General features: G+C 43.8%; 1 protein-coding gene across 6 annotated transcripts in view; it reads right to left on the bottom strand.

The window, feature by feature from the left end:
* The window catches only part of EMID1 (EMI domain containing 1), a 168040-nt gene extending 160061 nt beyond the window's left edge, over positions 1–7979 (bottom strand). For 2 of the 6 annotated variants that reach the window (XM_089655437.1, XM_089655438.1), the window contains exon 1: positions 7292–7979. In XM_089655437.1, the coding sequence (XP_089511563.1) occupies positions 7292–7452 (161 nt within the window). In that variant the 5' untranslated portion in view covers positions 7453–7979. The remainder of the gene's footprint in view (positions 1–7291) is intronic. The other 4 variants (XM_089655434.1, XM_089655436.1, XM_089655435.1 and 1 more) reach the window with 4 other exon arrangements.
* Positions 7980–20443: the final 12464 nt, after the last annotated feature.

The raw sequence follows: 20443 nt of genomic DNA, 5'->3' as shown, positions 1-20443 counted from the left end.
GGGTGAATCTCACTAATGGGGACACCGACAGCAATAAAAACCTGACAGGTGTTCTAATCCCTCTCCACTCTATCGAAAGCTAAAAAAACAAAAACAAAATTCCCTTTAGTTATACTTTAAAATCTTAAAGGGATTGTTTTACTTCTTGATAAAAAAATGGAAAAAAAAAACCACACCACGTACACAAGTACATCATTTATACTCGCCTGTCCCACCAAATGTTTCTCCAACACCCTCTCAATGTCTGGTCCCCAGAGGAACAAGCAGCAGGACTTGTGTATAGACCAGGGGTCTCCAAACTTTTCAAGGAGTCGGTTTAACCTCTTTCCTGCCACCCTATAGTAGAAATACTGTACAGGGTGGCAGGGGTGTGTAAACTCATGTGTATATAGACATGATTTTGCTGCCAATCACAGGGTCCCAGCCGGTGATTACTCACTGGCACCCGGTGATTGCTGAGTATTATCGACAGGGGGGGGGGGGAACCGTATGTAAACAATACAGTTCTCTCCCTGTCAGCTCCAGCACACTGTTTTGTATGGCTCTGCTATGCAGAGACATACAAAGCAGCGTGCTTACAATTGAAAACACAGACAAAGCTTTCTGTGAAACAGCACACAGTTAACCCTTTGATCGCCCCAGATGTTAACCCCTTCCTGCACAGTGCCATTAGTAACGTGTCAGTGCTTTTCATTAGCTCTGATCACTGTATTGGTGTCACTGGAGATGTCAGTGACACTAAGTCAGTTCCCCCCAGTGTCAGAATGCCCGCTGCAGTCCCGCAGTCCCGCTATAAGTCGCTGATCACCACCATTACTAGTGAAAAAAAAAATTCCAGTATCTATACCGCCATTTGTAATTTGTATTGGGATTTTTTTTAGCAAAGACATTGAGCAAAATACATTTGGCATAAATTTATGATGAAATTAGATTTTTTTATTTTTTTTTTTGCTGGACATGTTTAATAGCAAAAATTCTAAAATATTGGTTTTTTTCCCTCAAAATTCTTGGTCTTTTTTATTTTTATAGCGCAAACAATAAAAAACACACAGGCAATCAAATACCGCCAAAATAAAGCTCTATTCGTGAGAAAACAAAGGACGTAAATGTAATTTGGGTGCAGCGTTGCATGACCGTGCAATTGTCAGTTAAAGTAGTGCAGTGCCCTAATGCAAAAAATGGCTTTGTTAGGAATGGGGGTAAATCCTCTGGAGGGCAAGTGGTTAATGTCTTCTAGACTTTTGAAGGGCCAAATTGTGGCCAGTGGGGGTGCGACGTCAGTGAACGTAAACAATGCCTCGTGTGTGAAGCTCAGTTGCATGTGGTCAGTAGGAGAAGGAAAAGTGCCCCAACGTTGGTGTCAGTGGGAGGAATAGTGTCCCATCGCTGGTGTCAGTGGAAGGAATAGTGTCCCATCGCTGGTGTCAGTGGGAGGAATAGTGCCCCATCACTGGTGTCAGTGGGAGGAATAGTGCCCTATCATTAATATCAGTAGGAGGAATGGTGCCCCACTGTTGGTGTCTGTAGAGAGAATTTTGCCCCACTGTTGGTGTCAGTGCTACGAACAGTGCTTCAAATGAGTGGGAGCATTAGTGCCCTAAGGGCCGGATAAAGGCTAGCGAAGGGCCACATCTGACCCTTGGAGACCACCAGTATAGAAGGTCTTTTATTTCAGGTGGTGCACTTATTTTTTTTTAAAACAAGATAGAGTTTCTTCAGCCTCTTCCCACCAAATATCGTAGCTGCTAACCTTTAGTAAACAGACAGTCACCTGTCCAGGGATCCAGCACCGTCCTCACCTGGCCTGGTTCTTCACTGATCATTGGACCCCCGATGTTGGCATGTCAGCTGTGTGAAACTGGCTGTGACACTTTGCTGTATCACAGCCAGCTTCCTACTGTGCATTTGTGAGCTGTGCTGTGCCCTGTGAATGGCCCCGTAGACTCCTGGGACCTGTGACTTGTCCCAAAAGGTTGCAGGCAGGGATGAAGGTGCTGAAACCGCACATATAGCATTTACAGCATGTTAGTGAATCATTTATAAAATGTAAGCAGGGTGGTACAGGCTCCTGTATCCCAGAATGTCCCAAAAAGTTGCAGGCGGGGATGAAGTGCTGAAACCGCACATATAGCATTTACAGCATGTTAGTGAATCATTTATAAAATGTAAGCAGGGCGGTACAGGCTCCTGTATCCCAGAATGTACTGGGAAATAATAGAGAATAAATAAATAAATAATAGACACTGCCACTGCTCCTGAATCTCACCCACTGTTTGCTGCAGTGTCTGGGAGGGGGAGCATGTGAGCCAAAAATAAAGGAGGATGTGGCTTATTCAGGGACGGTAAAGCAAGTCTTTAGTTTACTATATTAAATTTCTGCATCACATAGCAACTGGATTTAGGACTGTTTATACTGTCATGAAACAGCCTTTAGTTGTACTTCAAGCCTTACACCCCGGTCACATCAGGTGTGATTTGGCATGCGATTTTCATGCCATGCGAATTGCAAATCATATGCCAAGTCCAGGGGCGGACTGACAACTCATGGGGCCCCTGGGCAATAGGGGATCATGGGGCCCAAACTCAAAAAAGCCTACGAAAAAGGTACCAGGGGCATCTCATGGGGCCCCCTACTGACCCTGGGCCCTCAGGCAGTGCCCGAGTTTTCAAATGGTCAGTCCGCCCCTGGCCAAGTCGCACCTTATTGTCTGCTATTAGAGCGGTCATATCGGTGCGGTTCCGACTTGGTCGGAGCCGCACTGATTTCTAAAGTAGTGCAAGCACTATTTTTGTTGCGGTTTGTATAGACATCTGTGTCAGATGTCTTGCAAATCTCAACTGAAATCAGCAGGTCACCAGATTTTGATTTCAAAATCGACTTTGATGTGACCAGGGGCTTACAGTGTATCTAAAGCCAATCAAAACCCCTATCATTTTATAGTTTACCAGTCTTTAGATGTGGTGGCTACAGTCATTTTTTTTAACCCTTTTTGCCTTTATGTTAACCTGGTAATCTTGACATATATCATCTCCTGTCCTATGGTGACTACCAAACTGAACAGCATTATCACCCTAGGGCAGAGAGTGCGTTAGAACTACATAACACCTCCCTCTCTTCTCCAAAACAGAGAGAGATGTTTTGCAGTCCACAGAAATAGCAGGAAACAATGCTAACTGATAACAGTCCAGAGAGGACAAGAGGATATCAGCTCACCAAATTTCTGGCTGGAACAGTTTTCTTTTTTTGCACTTTTCAAAGAGATATAATAAAATATAACAAAGGAAAGCAAAAGAGAAATGTATTGTTAGAGTTTACATACAGGTTATGGTCATACTCATCATGCACACTGATCAGTTCTAGACAGGGCTGTATTTTCACATCATGCTGCCGCATGCACACCTATAGGAGTTTTGTACAATCGTGTGTCTGATTATTTTAAACTGCTGCTTAAAGGTTCTTTGGAAAACAGCGTGGGGTCTACCTTACATCTGTACAGACCACAATTCATGGGAGAGATGGCTTCCTGTTTCCTGAACTATAAAGAGCCTTCTGACTCCTCTCAATCTCCTGCACTCACTTCCCCCTACAGTTCTCTTGGTGAATGAAGCCACAGATCTCCCAAGGTAGACAGAACACAGAACCAATTTAAGGAAAATGTTATAACAGTTTGTGAGGGCCCTTTCACACTGCTCCGCTGAAAAAAATGTGGAAAAAACACATATATGTTTTTATGCATTTTTTTATGTGTTTTCAATGCATTTTTGGTGCGTTTTCTGGATTCCAGACTCCCAGCAAGCATCTGTGCAACTTGGATATGTGCAGGGGCGGACTGACAACTCATGGGGCCCCCGGGCAATAGGGGATCATGGGGCCCCTGTGTCCTTGCCCACACTCAAAAAAGCCTATAAAAAAGGTACCAGGGGCATTTCATGGGGCCCCCTGAGTGCTTGAATGGTTAGTCCGCCCCTGGATATGAGTCTCAAAAAAGGCACCAAAAATGGACTGTGGGTGCGTTTTTTACGCGTTTTGTATTCATTTCAATGTGGAGGTGTATTCCTGGGGCGTCTTTTAAACCTGAACTAAAAACGCAGCATGTAGGATTTTTTTAAAAAGGCACAGCATAATGGTGTGAAGAGTACTATAGGATTTAAAGGGATACATTTTCATGCATTTTTGTTCTGAATTTTATCACTAAGAGCCAGTTCACACTCCATGCATTTCAGTTGCTTTTTTTTTTTCTGCATCCAAAACACACAGAGTAGGTTATATGGTTGTCAATGTCATAGTTCACATTAGTGTTTGCAGTTCCAGTGTGTTGCGGTTGCAGAAAAAAAAGTAGAACATGCTGCATTTTTTCTGCACAGAACTGTACTGGAATGTGGTAAAATGCATCCACAAAGCACAGGAACGCACCAATATGCACCACAAACCCACTGGAACGCACATGTTATTATTTATATTGAAGAAAAAGAGAGGGGAAAATAATTAACTGGAATGCATAAAAAATGCACTGGAACCCGTCAAAAACAAGTCAAAAATGCACCGGAACATGCCAAAAATGCTTTAAAACCGTGCATGCAAAAACATATCCAGAATGCATGTGGACTGCGTTTCTATAGTGTGAACCGGTCCTAAGAGCCAGTTCACACCACAAAACGCACTCCGGATGCATTCCAGATAATATTTTGCTCACAGTTCACACCACACACAGCTCTGGTGCAGTTTTGATGCAGTTTGCTATGTTCCAGTATGGTTCTGTGCAGAACAAATGCAGCATGTTCTACTTTTTTTTCTGCACCAGAAACTGACTGCACTGGTGTGAACTAGGGCCATTGGAATACATGGAAAACTCTGTGCATGCATTTTTGATGCAGAATAAAAATGCACTGGACTGCATCTAGTGTGAACTAGCCCTAAGCGCCAGTTCACACTACATGTGTTTCAGTTGCTTTTTTTCTGCATCCAAAATGCACAGAAAGTAGGTTATATGGTAGTCATTGTCATAGTTCACATCATTGCTTGCAGTTCCAGTTACAGAACAAAAACAAAAGTAGAACACGCTGCATTTTTTCTGCACAGAACTGTACAGGAACATGGTAAAACGCATCAAAAACGCACTGGAATGCACATGTCCCTATTTAAATTGAAGAAAAAGAGAAGGGAAAAAATAACTGGAACGCATGAAAAACGCATAAAAAATGCACCAGAATCCATAAAAAAGGGTAAAAAACGAGCATGCGGAAACGCATCTGGAACGCACTGGGACTGCGTTTCTATAGTATGAACCGGTCCTAAAAGCACATAAAAAAACTGATCTGTGTGAAAGAGCCCTAAATGTGGAAGCAAGGTCCTGCTAACTCTAATCCCAATTAGTCCTTATGGTAAGTAGAGCCCCAGTCCTTATGGTAAGTAGAGCCCCAGTCCTTATGGTAAGTATAGACCCAGTCCTTATGGTAAGTAGAGCCCCAGTCCTTATGGTAAGTAGAGCCCCAGTCCTTATGGTAAGTATAGACCCAGTCCTTATGGTAAGTAGAGCCCCAGTCCTTATGGTAAGTAGAGCCCCAGTCCTTATGGTAAGTAGAGCCCCAGTCCTTATGGTAAGTAGAGCCCCAGTCCTTATGGTAAGTATAGCCCCAGTCCTTATGGTAAGTATAGCCCCAGTCCTTATGGTAAGTAGAGCCCCAGTCCTTATGGTAAGTAGAGCCCCAGTCCTTATGGTAAGTATAACCCCAGTCCTTATGGTAAGTATAGCCCCAGTCCTTATGGTAACAAGAGCCCCAGTCCTTATGGTAAGAAGAACCCCAGTCCTTATGGTAAGAAGAGCCCCAGTCCTTATGATAAGAAGAGCCCCAGTGCTTATGGTAAGTATAAACCCAGTCCTTATGGTAAGTATAAACCCAGTCCTTATGGTAAGTAGAGCCCCAGTCCTTATGGTAAGTATAACCCCAGTAATTATGGTAAGTATAACCCCAGTCCTTATGGTAAGTATAAACCCAGTCCTTATGGTAAGTATAACCCCAGTAATTATGGTAAGTATAACCCCAGTCCTTATGGTAAGTATAACCCCAGTCCTTATGGTAAGTATAAACCCAGTCCTTATGGTAAGTATAAACCCAGTCCTTATGGTAAGTATAACCCCAGTAATTATGGTAAGTATAACCCCAGTTCTTATGGTAAGTATAAACCCTGTCCTTATGGTAAGTACAGCCCCAGTCCTTATGGTAAGTACAGCCCCAGTCCTTATGGTAAGTACAGCCCCAGTCCTTATGGTAAGTATAACCCCAGTAATTATGGTAAGTAGAGCCCCAGTCCTTATGGTAAGTATAGCCCCAGTCCTTATGGTAAGTATAACTCCAGTCCTTATGGTAAGTATAACCCCAGTCCTTATGGTAAGTAGAGCCCTAGTCCTTATGGTAAGTATAGCCCCAGTCCTTATGGTAAGTATAACTCCAGTCCTTATGGTAAGTATAACTCCAGTCCTTATGGTAAGAAGAGCCCCAGTCCTTATGGTAAGAAGAGCCCCAGTCCTTATGGTAAGTAGAGCCCCAGTCCTTATGGTAAGTAGAGCCCCAGTCCTTATGGTAAGTAGAGCCCCAGTCCTAGGTAGTCAAGCAAAGATGGTGACAACAGCAGCCAAGCCTGCAAAAAAGTCAGCAATGGCAGATCCCATCTTTGTGCACTGACAGGTTCTCTTTGAATGACACAATGTCCTTTCCACCTATCACATGAATAAAGAGAAGAAATGCTCCAGACATTTAGACCTGTGCGCAGTTCCTATCACACTTCTGACATCCTTCACAAGATCACGCCATCAGAATGTATAATAAATCAGTAACAGCTGCGTCTCTGCTGTCCAAGTCTATATTTCTATTCTTAAATTGTTGTATTCGATGAAAGCTGAAGAAAGGGAAACCCGAAACCAATCCAACCAATCAGATTCTTCCTTGCACTTTAATCCTTTAGTAGAAAAATGACAGATGAATTCTGATTGGTTGTTCCTGGAAGCATCTTTTATTTTCCTTTCCTCCTCTTTTATAACAAAAACAATTTTTCAAGCAAAACTAGCTCCACAGATGCAAATCAAGCTGCCTCTCACTTAGTAAAGTGTCTGCGACAGGTTTGCAGTGCATTTGCGACCCCTGCGCCTGTATTCCTGGGCAGCCGACGGCGACAGTTTGCCAGTAACTTACACGTCTGCTCAGAAAAGCTGCAGCCTACATGAACACTGATTCAAAGTCAAACAGCAATGTATGCGTGAAAAGTGCAAGCACAGCAGATTTGCTGGGTTACCTTCTGGGGGAAGTGAGAGACTCTCTAGTTTTGACTTGCAGCGCCGGTGAGTATCTGTACTGGGTGCCGGGGGTCCACGTGCAGCAACCTTTGTCCAGCAGGGCACACAGCAGGCACAGGAGAACATGCCAACAGGACCAGCAGGGCACCGATACGGGCATGATGAGGGAAGCACACAGTGTGATGATCCAGCAGCTCGGGTCCTGAAATGTCAGGGACGCGGATGTGTTTGGAATATTTAGACTTTAACTGCTGGTGACCCCTACATAATCGCAGGTAGCAGACAGCATGCGTCCAATTGCTTAGTGGGAAAACTGTCTGGTGATCCTCGATAAACCCACCTCAAAGTCACTAAGGACAAATCCGGCCTCCAGACAGCCCCTAAGTGAGAAGTCTCACTCCCCCTTACCTCCTGCCTTTCTCAGAATGTGCCCCCCACGCAGCAGGGAGAACAGAGAAAAGAAGTCTGCTCAGACTCTGCCTACTTGCCTTCAGCCGGTTTAGAAATCCCAAACAATTGGGTTTTTAAATCACTGGGATAGCATCCCCCCCTCCTCTATGCTCTCTCCTCCTTCTCTTACCTACCCTCTCTCTTCTTTTCCCCTCCTCTCTTCACTCACTTCCTAGCTGCCGTCTTCCTTTTTATTCTTTCTGTCTCCCGAAATCCAATTTCCTCTCCCAGCTGCTTTAAAACGACTGATACACTCTAATGTAATGCCTTCAGATGATCCCGTGTCTCCGTCCTATTGTCCCTCTGTATCCCCCTCTCCGCTTTTCCCTAACTCCCCCCCCAGCTCTCCATTCTTTCCTGGCCTCTCTCGAAGTATACTTAAATCCAATCCCTGTAATTAGCTTGTTTCGCAAACTGTAAAGTCTGCCGCGAAGCAAACTGGTTTTAATCAACATTTGGGTCCTAAAAAAAAAAAAAAAATCCTCAAAATGCCAAAAAGAAACACACAATGGGACAATTGCGATTTATTACATACCCTATTCGATTCTTTTTTTACACATATATTATGGGTCTTCGGGGATTTGTCTCTCAAAAGAAAGTTTTAGTTGTCAGAAAAAGTTTATTTTGGTTTCTCAATAGGATTTAATAACACACTGTGAAGATTTGTGGAATGTAACATTTGATGCTTTTTACTTTACTTTTCCTTTATACTCTATTTTTATTTCATTTTGGGTAGAGAGGGGGTAGAATACCTGTCTGTTTATTGCTGCCTGTGTCCCCTTTATTTGTTACAGGCAAAGCCGTGGATAAGGGGGTCCTCTTGTACGGGGCCCAGGCCAGCAGGGGGGCCCAGGCAGTTGGGTGAATCGGATGTGCGCAGGTAGGGTGATTGGCGTGGTGGCGGGGGGGCAATTACTGGAACTGATGCTCTGTATGGCTTTCTCTTCAGAATCTGAAAGCCAGATTATTCTCCTCTCCCTCCTGCTGGTTTTCAGTTGCTGCAGAAAGAGTCATACAGGGGATCAGTTCCGGTAATTGCCCCACCCCCACCCAGCAAGCCAATCACCCTCCCTGTGCACATCTTATTCACCCAGCTGCCTGGGACCCCACAGTGCTTGCTTCCCTCCTCTCCTTTCCACAGGCAGCTGCAAGCACACAATAGGATCCTTCACCGAGTGGGGGTAAATATGGTACATTAACCAGCCCTTCCTTTCCTGAATGAACACAATGAGTGATCGGTGCTGATCACTCACTGTGTTCATTCATAACTTAAGCATAGTAAACTGTGTTTGTTTGTTTTTTTGAAGGGGGCCCTGTCAGGTTGGCTGTATAGGGCCCCGTGGTTTCTAACAGCAGCCCTGATTACAGGTACTTATATTGTACCTTCAATTTACGCAGCACTTTGCATACATTGTACACTCAGTTCCTAACCCCTAAGGAGCGTAAGCTCCGGTTCGCACCGGTGCGAATTGTCACGCAATTTGACAGTTCCAAATCGCATGACAAGTCACAGCCTGTTGTTGGCAATGGAACCATTCAAATTAGTGCGACTCTAAAATCCAACCGATTTAGAAAATAGTTCCTGCACTATTTTCGGTGATTTCAAGTGCAACTTGCATTGACATTTGTGCATGAAGTCACAGAGATGTCAAGCAAGCCACATATGAAATCACACTAGGTCTGAAGCTTTGAAATCGCGCTACTTTAGGTGAAGTAGCACAAATTCAATGTCACATTTGGTGTGATCAGGAGCTAACTCACATTCATACATACACATACTAGGGCCTATTTAGACAGGAGCCAATTAACCTACCAGCATGTCTTTGGGGTGTGGGAGGAAACCCAGGCTGACATAGGGAGAACATGCAAACTCCATGCAGGTAGTGTCATGGTTGGAATTCAAATCAACAACCCTAGTACTGCCAGGCAGAAGTGCTAACCACTTTGCTTTCTCTATTTGTCCTGGGGACTGTTATCACTGACATTGGAAGCGAAAGAAATTCCCACATTTTGAGTGATCAGCAGAACAAGAATGGAAGGAAAATCTTTTAATGGGGGGCACTAAGGACTACCAGGGATTTCTACCACTTAGAGGGAATTTCCTTTCACTTCCTGTTGTGACTATTGGACAGAAAGTGTAAGAAAATCCCAAATTTCCAGTTGTCATCGGAACAAAAATGGAAGAGAAATTTTACAATGGGGAGATTAGGGACTACCAGGGATTTGTATCACTTAGGCAGAATTTCCCCTCTCTTTCTGTTGTGGCTGTGGAACAGAAAGGGAAGGGGAATCTTGCCAATGGGATACAGATGGCAAAAAAAATGCTGATGGGGTTATAATCCTCCTTCGTGGTGGCCATACACAATTCAGTAAATGAGTGATTCTTTTTCTGATTGCTCTCACCCAAATATATATTCTATAGTCGGCAACCCATTCAGTCGATATGACACACATGGGGAAGTAGATTTTGATTAACAGTTAAGATCTGATCAGAACTTAAAGTGATTGTAAACCTCAGACATGAAAAATGAACAAAACATATCCCTATATAGTATGCACTTGTCTCACTCCAGCGCACTAAGTGTAATTTCTCTCTGCTGCCCTCTTCCTCTGCTATTTGCATGACTTACTTTGGACACGTTTTTCTGACACCAAGAGAAAAAAAGGTGATAGGGGAGGGTCCTCCAGCAGATTGACAGCCTCAGCTCTGTTTCTGGGAGCTGCGTGGAGAGGGTGTGTATCTTCCCTCCAATCAGCTCTCAAACCTCTCCGCACTGAGCTCTTCTGGACTTTAAACGGATGTAAAGAAGAGAAAACTGCAGATAAACAGGTACAAAGTATGTAGGAGGATTTGTTTAATCGCTGTGTATCACCAGAGGCCAGTCACTTCACTGGGTATATGTAAGGATTTACAGCCACTTTTAAAGTGTTGCTAAACTCACAACAGTAAAATCAGTCTGTATATGCAGTAAAGCATGCTTGTTATAGTCACTGTGCAAGCTAAGGGCTAAATCCTCCACATTGTGTAAAAAAGCATGTTTGATCCTGTCTTCTCTGGTACTCCCCTTCCTATAATGTCCCCAATCCATCTGCTGATAGAACAGAGCCTTGGGGGCAAGCTGCACATGCTTAGCTTGGTGTGTATTGCTAGAGAGTTTTTTTCTTGAGAGAATACATGTGATCAGCACAGAGCCAATCATCACTGTCCAGACAGAGGGTCATGGGTCCTGCAGCCTCATAGGACAATCAGGAAATAATGAAAACTCCTCCTATAAGCTTTAACCAGTGCTCTGCTGAACACTGATAGAAGTCACAAGACTGCTCTGACTGCTGATGAGAAAAGGTAAAAAGCTGTTTAGCAGTTTATATTTACAAAAATAATTGCATTTCTATGTGCTGTGTACTGTGGGAGACCAGATATAGTGAATGCAGGGTCTTGGGTTTAGTAACACTTTAAACTGATCATACAATGGACAAAAATCATTTTTTTGGTCAGTGTATACAGCTGCTTGCCTGACAGATGCCAGTTTTATCAAAAGGACTTGCTGGAATACCAGAATCCAATCAGCACTCATAGCCAATGGCAGAATATTCTGGCAGGAGGTGGGGGGGGAGTGGAGTCCTGTCAGAATACAATAGCACAAAGGGGGAGATCGCTGCACCAACATAGCTTGTGTTGATACAGCGATCTTTTAATTCAACCAAGTGGTGATGAGTGTGTACCAGAATTTACTATCATAAATTATCAATCGAATCTTTGTTTATACCGTGTAATCTTATAATTGGAGTGATTGAAATCTGATTGTAATGATGAACAGATTGACGCAAAACAATCGATAATATTCCACACTAGTGGATCAACTTAGTTTGATCAAATCTGATTGAGTCAAATTTAATTGGGAGAAAGAATTTTGGCTATAAGATTGTATTCAGATTTGATGGTTTTGATGGCATCTCACATTGATCAGATAAAAAATGTGAAGCATGTGTGGCCATCATTAGTTATGCCTTCAATTCTGCTGTAACTTTTTTTAGTGGTAATATCTTTCACTGCCAATATATGAACGTGTACACATTACTGAAGTTGATGAACAGAAGCATTAGAGTTGGGAAGGATCTGGTTCTGTAGCATTAAAGCAGCCATGCAGTTGTACAGAAGATACTCAACAAAAGCATACCTGTCCACATGCAGGCACACCCTCCGATCCTGTGATACAGTATATTGCCAAAAGTATTGGGACACCCCTCCAAATCATTAGATTCAGGTGTTCCAATCACCTTCATGGCCACATGTGTATAAAACCAAGCTTATACAAAAAGAAAAAAAGTGCCATTAACCACTTGCCCTCCTGAGGATTTACCCCCCTTAATGACCAGGCCTCTTTTTGCTACTCGGCGCTGCACGAATTCAACTGATAATTGCGCGGTCATGCAATGCTGCACCCAAACGAAATTTACGTCCTTTTTTTCACACAAATACAGCTTTCTTTTGGTGGTATTTGATCACCTGTGCGCTTTTTATTTCTCCTGCTATAAACAAAAAAAGACCAAAAATTTTGAAGAAAAACAATATTTTTTACTTTCAGCTATAAAAAATATATAGTAAACTGAAAGTTAGTTATAAATTTAGGCCAAAATGTATTCTGCTACATGTTTTTGGTAAAAAAAATCCCAATAAGCGTATATTGATTGCTTTGTGTGAAAGTTATAACTTTCACAAACTATGGTATAGATACTGCAATTTACGCCATTTTTTTGCTATACAGCGCTGCGCTAGTTTAACGGACAATTGCGCGGTCATGCAATACGGTACATAAATTTAATTTACATCCTTTTTTTCCCACAAATTGAGCTTTTTTGCGGTGGTATTTGATCGCCTGTGCGTTTTTATTTTTTTTTAAAAAAAGGCTGACAATTTTGAGGAAAAAAAACAATATTTTGGACTTTTTGCTATAAAACATGTCCAGTAAAAAAAAAATTTAAAAATCAAATTTAGTCATAAATTTCTGCCAAAATGCATTCTGTGACATGTCTTTGCTAAAAAAAAACCCCAATATGTGTAAATTAATTGGTTTACGTGAAAGTTATAGCGTTTACAAATGGCGGGAAAGAAACTGGGATTTTTAATTTTTTTTTTACTAATAATGGCGGTGATCAGCGACTTATGGCGGCGATCAGTGACTTATGGCGGCAATCAGCGAGTTATGGCGGGACTGCGGCGGACATTCTGACACTGGGGGGGAACTGACTTGGGGTTACTGACATCTCCAGTGACACCAGAACAGTGATCAGTGCCAAAAAAAAACACTGACACTGTACTAATGGCACTGGGGAGGAAGGGGTTAACTTTATTATTCAGTGAAAGGGTTAACTGTGTGAGGGGAGTGTTTTACTAGGGGGGGAGTGTGTACTGCACTCCACTGCACTGCACTGCACGGCACGGGGGAGAGGGGCAAGCTGATCGGGATAGATAAACTCTTCTCTCCAGCTCAGCATGTCAGAAGCTGACAGGGAACTGACAGAAAGCAGAGCTACTGCAGCTGTGCTCTCTGTCAGTGATTGCGGGACACAGCCGGTAACGACCGGCTGTGACCCGGCGACTGACATCCGCGGCCTCGCGCGTCCCCTACCTGTTTTGAACACACACGTTTTAAAACGTGGTTTTGCCCAGCCGTGCTGCCCTGACAACGTATTTCTACAGTGGCTGGGCGGCATGTGGTTAATTAGGGGTGTTAGATTCACCCAACTTGGATTCAACCGCTATGGACTTCCTAAATACTTTTACAGAAGATTTTCTGTCAAATGCTCATCTTGGCTTTTTAACCTGTCTATACCGATGCAGCTAAGTGAAAACGTAGAACGATTTTTTGGTTTTATTCACTGATTCTATTTTTATGATTGACAGTGTGTACACTATGATTCAAATGCCAACCTTTTCATGATCTAATTGATCCCAATAAAAATATTTGCATCCATTACTTATGGTGATAATTTACTCCGCATAGGATTCATAATATACTGTCTTTTTGGAAGGTCTGCTCTTGTCAGCTGCTAACTTTTTTCTTATAAAATCAAGCACCTAGGCATGCAGACTGCTTCTGCAAACATTTGTGAAAGAATGGGTCGCTCTCAGGGGCTCAGTGAATTCAAGCTTGGTACCGCGATAGGTTGCTACCTGTGCAATAAGTCCATCTGTGCAATAAGTCCATCCATGAAATTTCCTTGCTACTAAACATTTCACGGTCAACTGTTAGTGGTATTATAAATATGTGGAAGCAACTGGGAACAATAGCAACTCAGCCACGAAGTGGTAGGCCACGTAAAATGACAGAGTGGGGTCAGCTCATGCTGAAGCGCACAGTGCGCAGAAGTCGCCAGCTGTCTGCAGAGTCAATAGCTAAAGACCTCCAAACTTCTTGTGGCCTTCAGATGAGCCCAACAACAGTGTGTAGAGAGCTTCATGGAATGGGTTTCCATGGCCGAGCAGCTGCATCCAAGCCTTACATCACCAAGTGCAAAGCAAAGCGTCAGATGCAGTGGTGTAAAGCTCGCTGCCACTGGACTCTAGAGCAGTGGAGATGTGTTCTCTGGAGTGACAAATTATGCTTCTCTGTCTGACAATCTGATGGACATGTCTGGGTTTGGCGTTTGCCAGGAGAACACCACTTGCCTGACTGTATTGTGCCAAGTATAAAGTTTGGTGGAGGGGGGTTTATGGTGTGGGGTTGTTTTTCAGAGGTTGGGCTTGGCCTCTTAGTTCCAGTGAAGGGAACTCTTAAGGCATCAGCATATCAAGACATTTTGGACAATTTCATGCTCCCAACTTTGTGGGAACAGTTTAGTGATGGCCCCTTCCTGTTCCAACATGACTGCGCACCAGTGCACAAAGCAAGGTCCATAAAGACATGGATGACCGAGTTTGGGATGGAGGAACTTGGCTGGCCTGCACAGAGTCCTGACCTCAACCCGATAGAACACCTTTAGGATGAATTAGAGCGGAGACTACAAGCCAGACCTTCTCATTCGACATCAGTGCCTGACTTCACAAATGTGCTTCTGGAAGAATGATCAAAAATTCCCATAGACACACTCCTAAACCTTGTGGACAGCCTAACCAGAAGAGATGAAGCTGTTATATCTGCAAAGGGTGGGCCAACTCAATATTGAACCCGCATCGCGAAGACTAAGACTGGGGTGTTATTGAAGTTCATGTGCGTGTAAAGGCGGGCGTTCCAATACTTTTGGCCATATAGTGTGTCATTCCTCTTGGCTCTCACTGTATCCTTCCTCTTACCCCATAGACTGTAGGAGACATGGGGACATAAGGTCAGAGGGGGCGATTTCACAGCATTAGAGAGGGGTTTGTTGGGGCATTTACAGTTTTTAGAAGTATTATTATTATATAGAATGTATACAGTACAGTGGCATTGTGAGAGTTGCAGGGTATTACAGACACTCTTGGAAGTGCACCTTTCCCAATGGACTTTAGGGGTAGGATTTCACAGCATAGGAAAGGAGTTCACCTGAGAGTGCAGTAGTTAAGGTGAGTATTTACTCCATTCCTTTACAGGTGTGCCTTTGCTAATTATCTTTTGTATAGCTTCTCACAGTGTGCATTAGAAGTTGTAGCACATCAGCTTGAGTCATTTCTTGGCTGTAGGACATCCAGCATCATCTAGCTCATTATTCCCCAGCCTGACTGTTCTGCCCATTTCATTCATGGACTTTCAGTTTCAGTCTTGGAGGCTCAGCATCACATGAGGACATTCCCAGGGGTCTCCAAATGTTCGAAACAAAGGGACAGTTTTCTGCCTTTCCAATATTAGGGGGGCCAGACTGTGGCCAACGGGAGTAGAAAATGTCCTGGCGTTGGTAGGAGTAAACAATGCCATAGGCTTGGTGGTCAGTGGAATTTAAAAAAAAAGATTATTGGTGTCAGTGAGAGGAATAGTACCCTGTCACTGGTATCAGTGGGAGGAATGCTGCCCTATCATTGGTGTCAGTGGGAGGAGTACTGCCCCATCTTTGGTGTCAGTGGGAGGAGTACTGCCCCATCTTTGGTGTCAGTGGGAGTACTAGTGGCTCATATCAGTGGAAGGAATAATGCCCAAAGAACCAGATAAAGGTAAGCAGAAGGCCAATTCCTGCATGCATACTGCAGTTTGGAGACCCCTGGCCTAGAGTGATCTTCATGCAACGGTAGCCTGAATAGGAATGCCTTCAAGCATTCACCCATCAAGGCATTTGCATAACTCATTCCAACAGCAAGTTCACTGCGTGTGTGGGGCCCAAGCGCTTTTGAGAAGAATACTGAGGCAGGGTGCTGTGATATATTTAGAAAGCCATGTAAAACTCCCCACTGCTTTCTCTCACCAAACATGATCTGCCTGCATTGCATAGAGAACCACAGAAACCCAGTAATGACATAATTGGGTCTAAAATAGGGTATGTAATGAACGGAAAGGTTTATGAATGTCATTTTGTATCTCATGTTTCACCAGCAGCTGCAGTATGTACTGCACACACACTCCTAACTGCTTTAAGAATTTGTTTATGTTTTTCATGAATGCCGATTGTTGGCTTTCTTGGGGAAGTCTACAGACACCCAGGGGCAGACTGACCATTTGGAAACCTGCCCGAGGGCCTGGGGTCAGTAGGGGGCCCCATGAGATACCCCTGGTACCTTTTTCATAGGCTTTTTTGAGTTTGGGCAAGGACACAGGGGCCCCATGATCCCCTATTGCCCGGGGGTCCCATGAGTTGTCAGTCCGCCCCTGCAGATACCCAATCACTTTTATGTGTGCAGTAATGTGAGTACTGTAGTTTTTTGCCATTTCACAGGTGCACACAATTATGAGGTTTGATATGTTTGTTGTCAATGTGTTCAATGCATCCTCATCTTTTATATTTTATTATAACTAGGGACTTTATGCGATTGTATCCACTTATAACGATTTTATTTTATAATGGGGGGAAGGGGGCCTGTCACGTAGGCTGTACAGGGCTGCATGATTTCTAACAGCAGCCCTGCATATGGCTGTCAACATTAGAAACATGGACTGCAAAGCCTCCCCCCCTTGCAAGGCACCTTGTACAAATGTTGTGGGACAAGGGTTTCTTACCCACAACCTGCTCTAAATGGGATGTGGGGCTTGGAGGGGGGGTCTATTTGAAATCTAGAAGCAGCTTTATAAAAAAAAGTGGGTCCCCCAGGGCTGCTGTTAGAAACTACGAGGCCCTATATGGCCCTCCAAAAAACGAAGTTTACTATGCTTCAGTTATGAATGAACATAGTGAGTGATTGGTACCAATCACTCATTAACAATTTTTTTTTATAATGGGGGGAAGGGGGCCTGTCACGTAGGCTGCACAGGGCTGCATGATTTCTAACAGCAGCCCTGCATATGGCTGTCAACATTAGAAACATGGACTGCAAAGCCTCCCCCCCTTGCAAGGCACCTTGTACAAATGTTGTGGGACAAGGGTTTCTTACCCACAACCTGCTCTAAACGGGATGTGGGGCTTGGAGGGGGGGTCTATTTGAAATCTAGAAGCAGCTTTATAAAAAAAAGGGGGTCCCCCAGGGCTGCTGTTAGAAACTACGAGGCCCTATATGGCCCTCCAAAAAACGAAGTTTACTATGCTTCAGTTATGAATGAACATAGTGAGTGATTGGTACCAATCACTCATTGTGTTCATTCAGGAAAGGAAGGGGCTGATAAATGTGACATATTTACCAAACCCTCCACCCACTCTCCATCCTAAAGAATCCTATAGTGTGCTTACAGCTGCTGGTTGGAGGAAAAGGAGGGTAGCCGGTAGCACTGTGGGGATGGGGAACCCCAGGGGGTTTAGGCAATGGAGGAAACATATGGTGCACAGGGATGGTAAAGGGTGCTGTGGGGGCAGCTACTGGAACTGATCCCCTGTATGGCTCTCTCTGCAGCAGCTGAAAGTCAGCAGACAGTAGAGGAGAAGAAGCCAGCTTTCAGCTGCTGCAGATAGAGCCATACAGGGGATCAGTTCCAGTAATTGTTCTGCCTCTGTGCCGATCACCCTCCCTGCCCACATCTGATTCAGCCAGTTTCCTGAGCCCCCCTGCTGGCCTGGGCCCTGTAAAGGAGGACTGGTGGTACCCCCTTATCTACGGCCCTGTCTGCCCCACCAGGGAATAAATAGAGGGTACATCAGTACCCCTTGTTACCTTTTCCTAACATGTAAAAAGGAAATGCAGTCATCCAGACGATGACAAAGTCCTGTATCGTAAATAAAAAAGTGTAAACAATGTCTCCAGATGTAAATCCAGTGTCAATCGCAATGTCTAGTGATGTAATCTCATCTTTACCCACTGAGCTGAGCTGCTGACAGAATGATGGACAACTTCAGTGCCGCTGCTGTGAACTTAAAAATGAAATGCTCCACAGTGTCTGCAGCTACAGAAGTCAGTGAGGGCTTGTTTTAAAGCTTATTTACTGCCTGTTATTATTATTGGTATACTTGAATGTCCATAGTCTGGCCATGGGTCTAATTTAAGGTCCACTTGAAAGGGAAGACCTCTCACCAAGAATGCCAGCATACCTAAGAGATGCATGTCATAGCATAAGGTCTGTAGGAGCCAGTGTTAAAGGCATTTATCTGAAAAAGCTAAATTTATCATTTCACTTTTTTTTTCTTAGTGCTCTTTCAGATGAGTGCCACGTTTGCACAGGGTAAAATGCAGGATCTTGCTGGCAGAAAAAAAAGACCATTTTTAGATGTACGTACACAGCAGACTTAAACCCCATTGAAAATCTGTGGAATAACTTAAAGACTGCAGTCCATAAACAGTCTCCATCAAATTTAACTGAACTTGAGCAGTTGTGCAAAGAAGAGTGGGCAAATATTGCAAAGTCTAGGTGTGCAGAGTTAGTAGACAGATCCCAACAGACTAAAGGCTGGAATTAAAGCAAAAGGTGGTTCAGCAAAATACTGACACAAGGGGGTGATCCTTTTTTCCAACTCAGTGATTTTGCTGATTTTTATTTTTTATTTTATTTTTTCCATGTTGGTGTTATATCTTACACTTGGATGTTATAAGTTGCACTGAATAAATACTGCTGGATAAAACCAAAATTGTGTCTGTCTTCATTTCAGACTTCAAAGCAACAAAATGTGATTATTTTAAAGGGGGTGATTCTTTTCTATACCCACTGTATGTACTCAACTTAGTGAGTCAAAGAAGTAATGAATCCCGCCTCCTTGCCTCCTGTGTTCAGGCAGGGTAGTCTGGAGTTTGGCTGGCCATACACTATACAATGTTCTGTCCAATTTCTGCCCAATTTCCTTTAGATTTACCTTCAACTATGTAGTGCAAGGGCCTGCCTAATTGGATACAACTGAAAGCGTTTAGGTTCGACCAGGGGTGGACTGACCATTTGGAAACTGCCCGAGGGCCAAGGGTCAGTAGGGGGGCCCCATGAGTTGTCAGTCCGCCCCTGGATTTGACCTCTTATTATATGGTTTTTGGTAAATCTAAAGCAAAAATCTTAAGAAAATTGTGTAGTGTATCAAAGTCTGAAAGCATACAGCTTCTGCTGCTGTCTCCCATTTAAAAACCCATGGTGTTCTGTGAATCACATGGCATGGGAGCATCCTGCATTAAAGGTATGTGTAGCCAAAACTCTTTTTTATTGTTTAAATAGATTAACGAAGGGTAAAACCTTTGTAAGTTTTTTGGGGTTTTTTTGCTGACCATGTGTACCATTGGGGAAATTTCCTTACACATCCTGTCGAAGAGATGCAACAGAAAATTAGCATACATTTCCCAAAAGAGATAATTGTCTCTGGAACAGTTGTAACCATTGGAAGATCTCTCCTTGCTTACTTAAATAGTTAGTAAACCCTTCATTTTTTAAGGACATAATCAGCAGATGTAATCACTTACTAAGTATGCAGCTTCTTTATCTTTTGATCCTTGCCAGTCTTTCAAGTTAAAGTGGTGCCATGACTTCTGCTCCAGGTTTGCAGTTTCTCTTGCAGCTTTGTATGGAGCCACCCTTGCATGTAGGGACTAGTAGTTGTGTCTCCCTACACTGTGTGCATCAATAGAAACACACGCCCCATAGAGGAGGATGCAAGGCATTGCTCTTCTCCTCAGTCCTCCTCCCCTCCCCTTCTCCAAGCTAACAGACAGGCTAGAGATGGCATTGTCCAGTGTTAAAGTGGTTGTAAATGCTCAAGGTTTTTTACCTTCGTGCATTGTATGCATGAAGGTAATAAACCTGTGTATAGCTGCCCCCCAACCCATCCTGATCCAGAGATGTCCATGAGAGCCTTGGTTCTCCAGGGACTCTCACTCCTGATTGGCTGAGGCTGCATCGGTAGCCATTGGGACAGGGAGGGGGCAGCTCTGTGCATGAATGCAGAACTGTGGCTCGGGAGTGCGCCTCCACGGGTGCCCCATAGCAAGCTGCTTGCTGTGGAGGCACCTGACAGAAGGGAGGAGCCAGGAGCGCCAGCGGGGGACCCGAGAAGAGGAGGATCCAGGCTCCTCTGTGCAAACTCACTGCACAGAGCAGGTAAGTATGACATGTTTGTTATTTAAAAAAAACACACTTTATTAGCACTTTAACTCTTTCTTATGGAGACCGGAAGTTCAGGGAAGCAGCTACAAGAGAGCAGGAGCCAGCAGCATTAAAAATTGTAAAGATTTTGTCTAGAGA

The sequence above is a fragment of the Staurois parvus genome, unplaced genomic scaffold, assembly GCF_062004578.1.
Source record: "Staurois parvus isolate SC_StPar_1 unplaced genomic scaffold, SC_StPar_1.0 ptg000840l, whole genome shotgun sequence".
In the NCBI taxonomy this organism is placed as follows: Eukaryota; Metazoa; Chordata; class Amphibia; order Anura; family Ranidae; genus Staurois; species Staurois parvus.
This window is presented reverse-complemented; position numbering and strand designations above follow the sequence as displayed.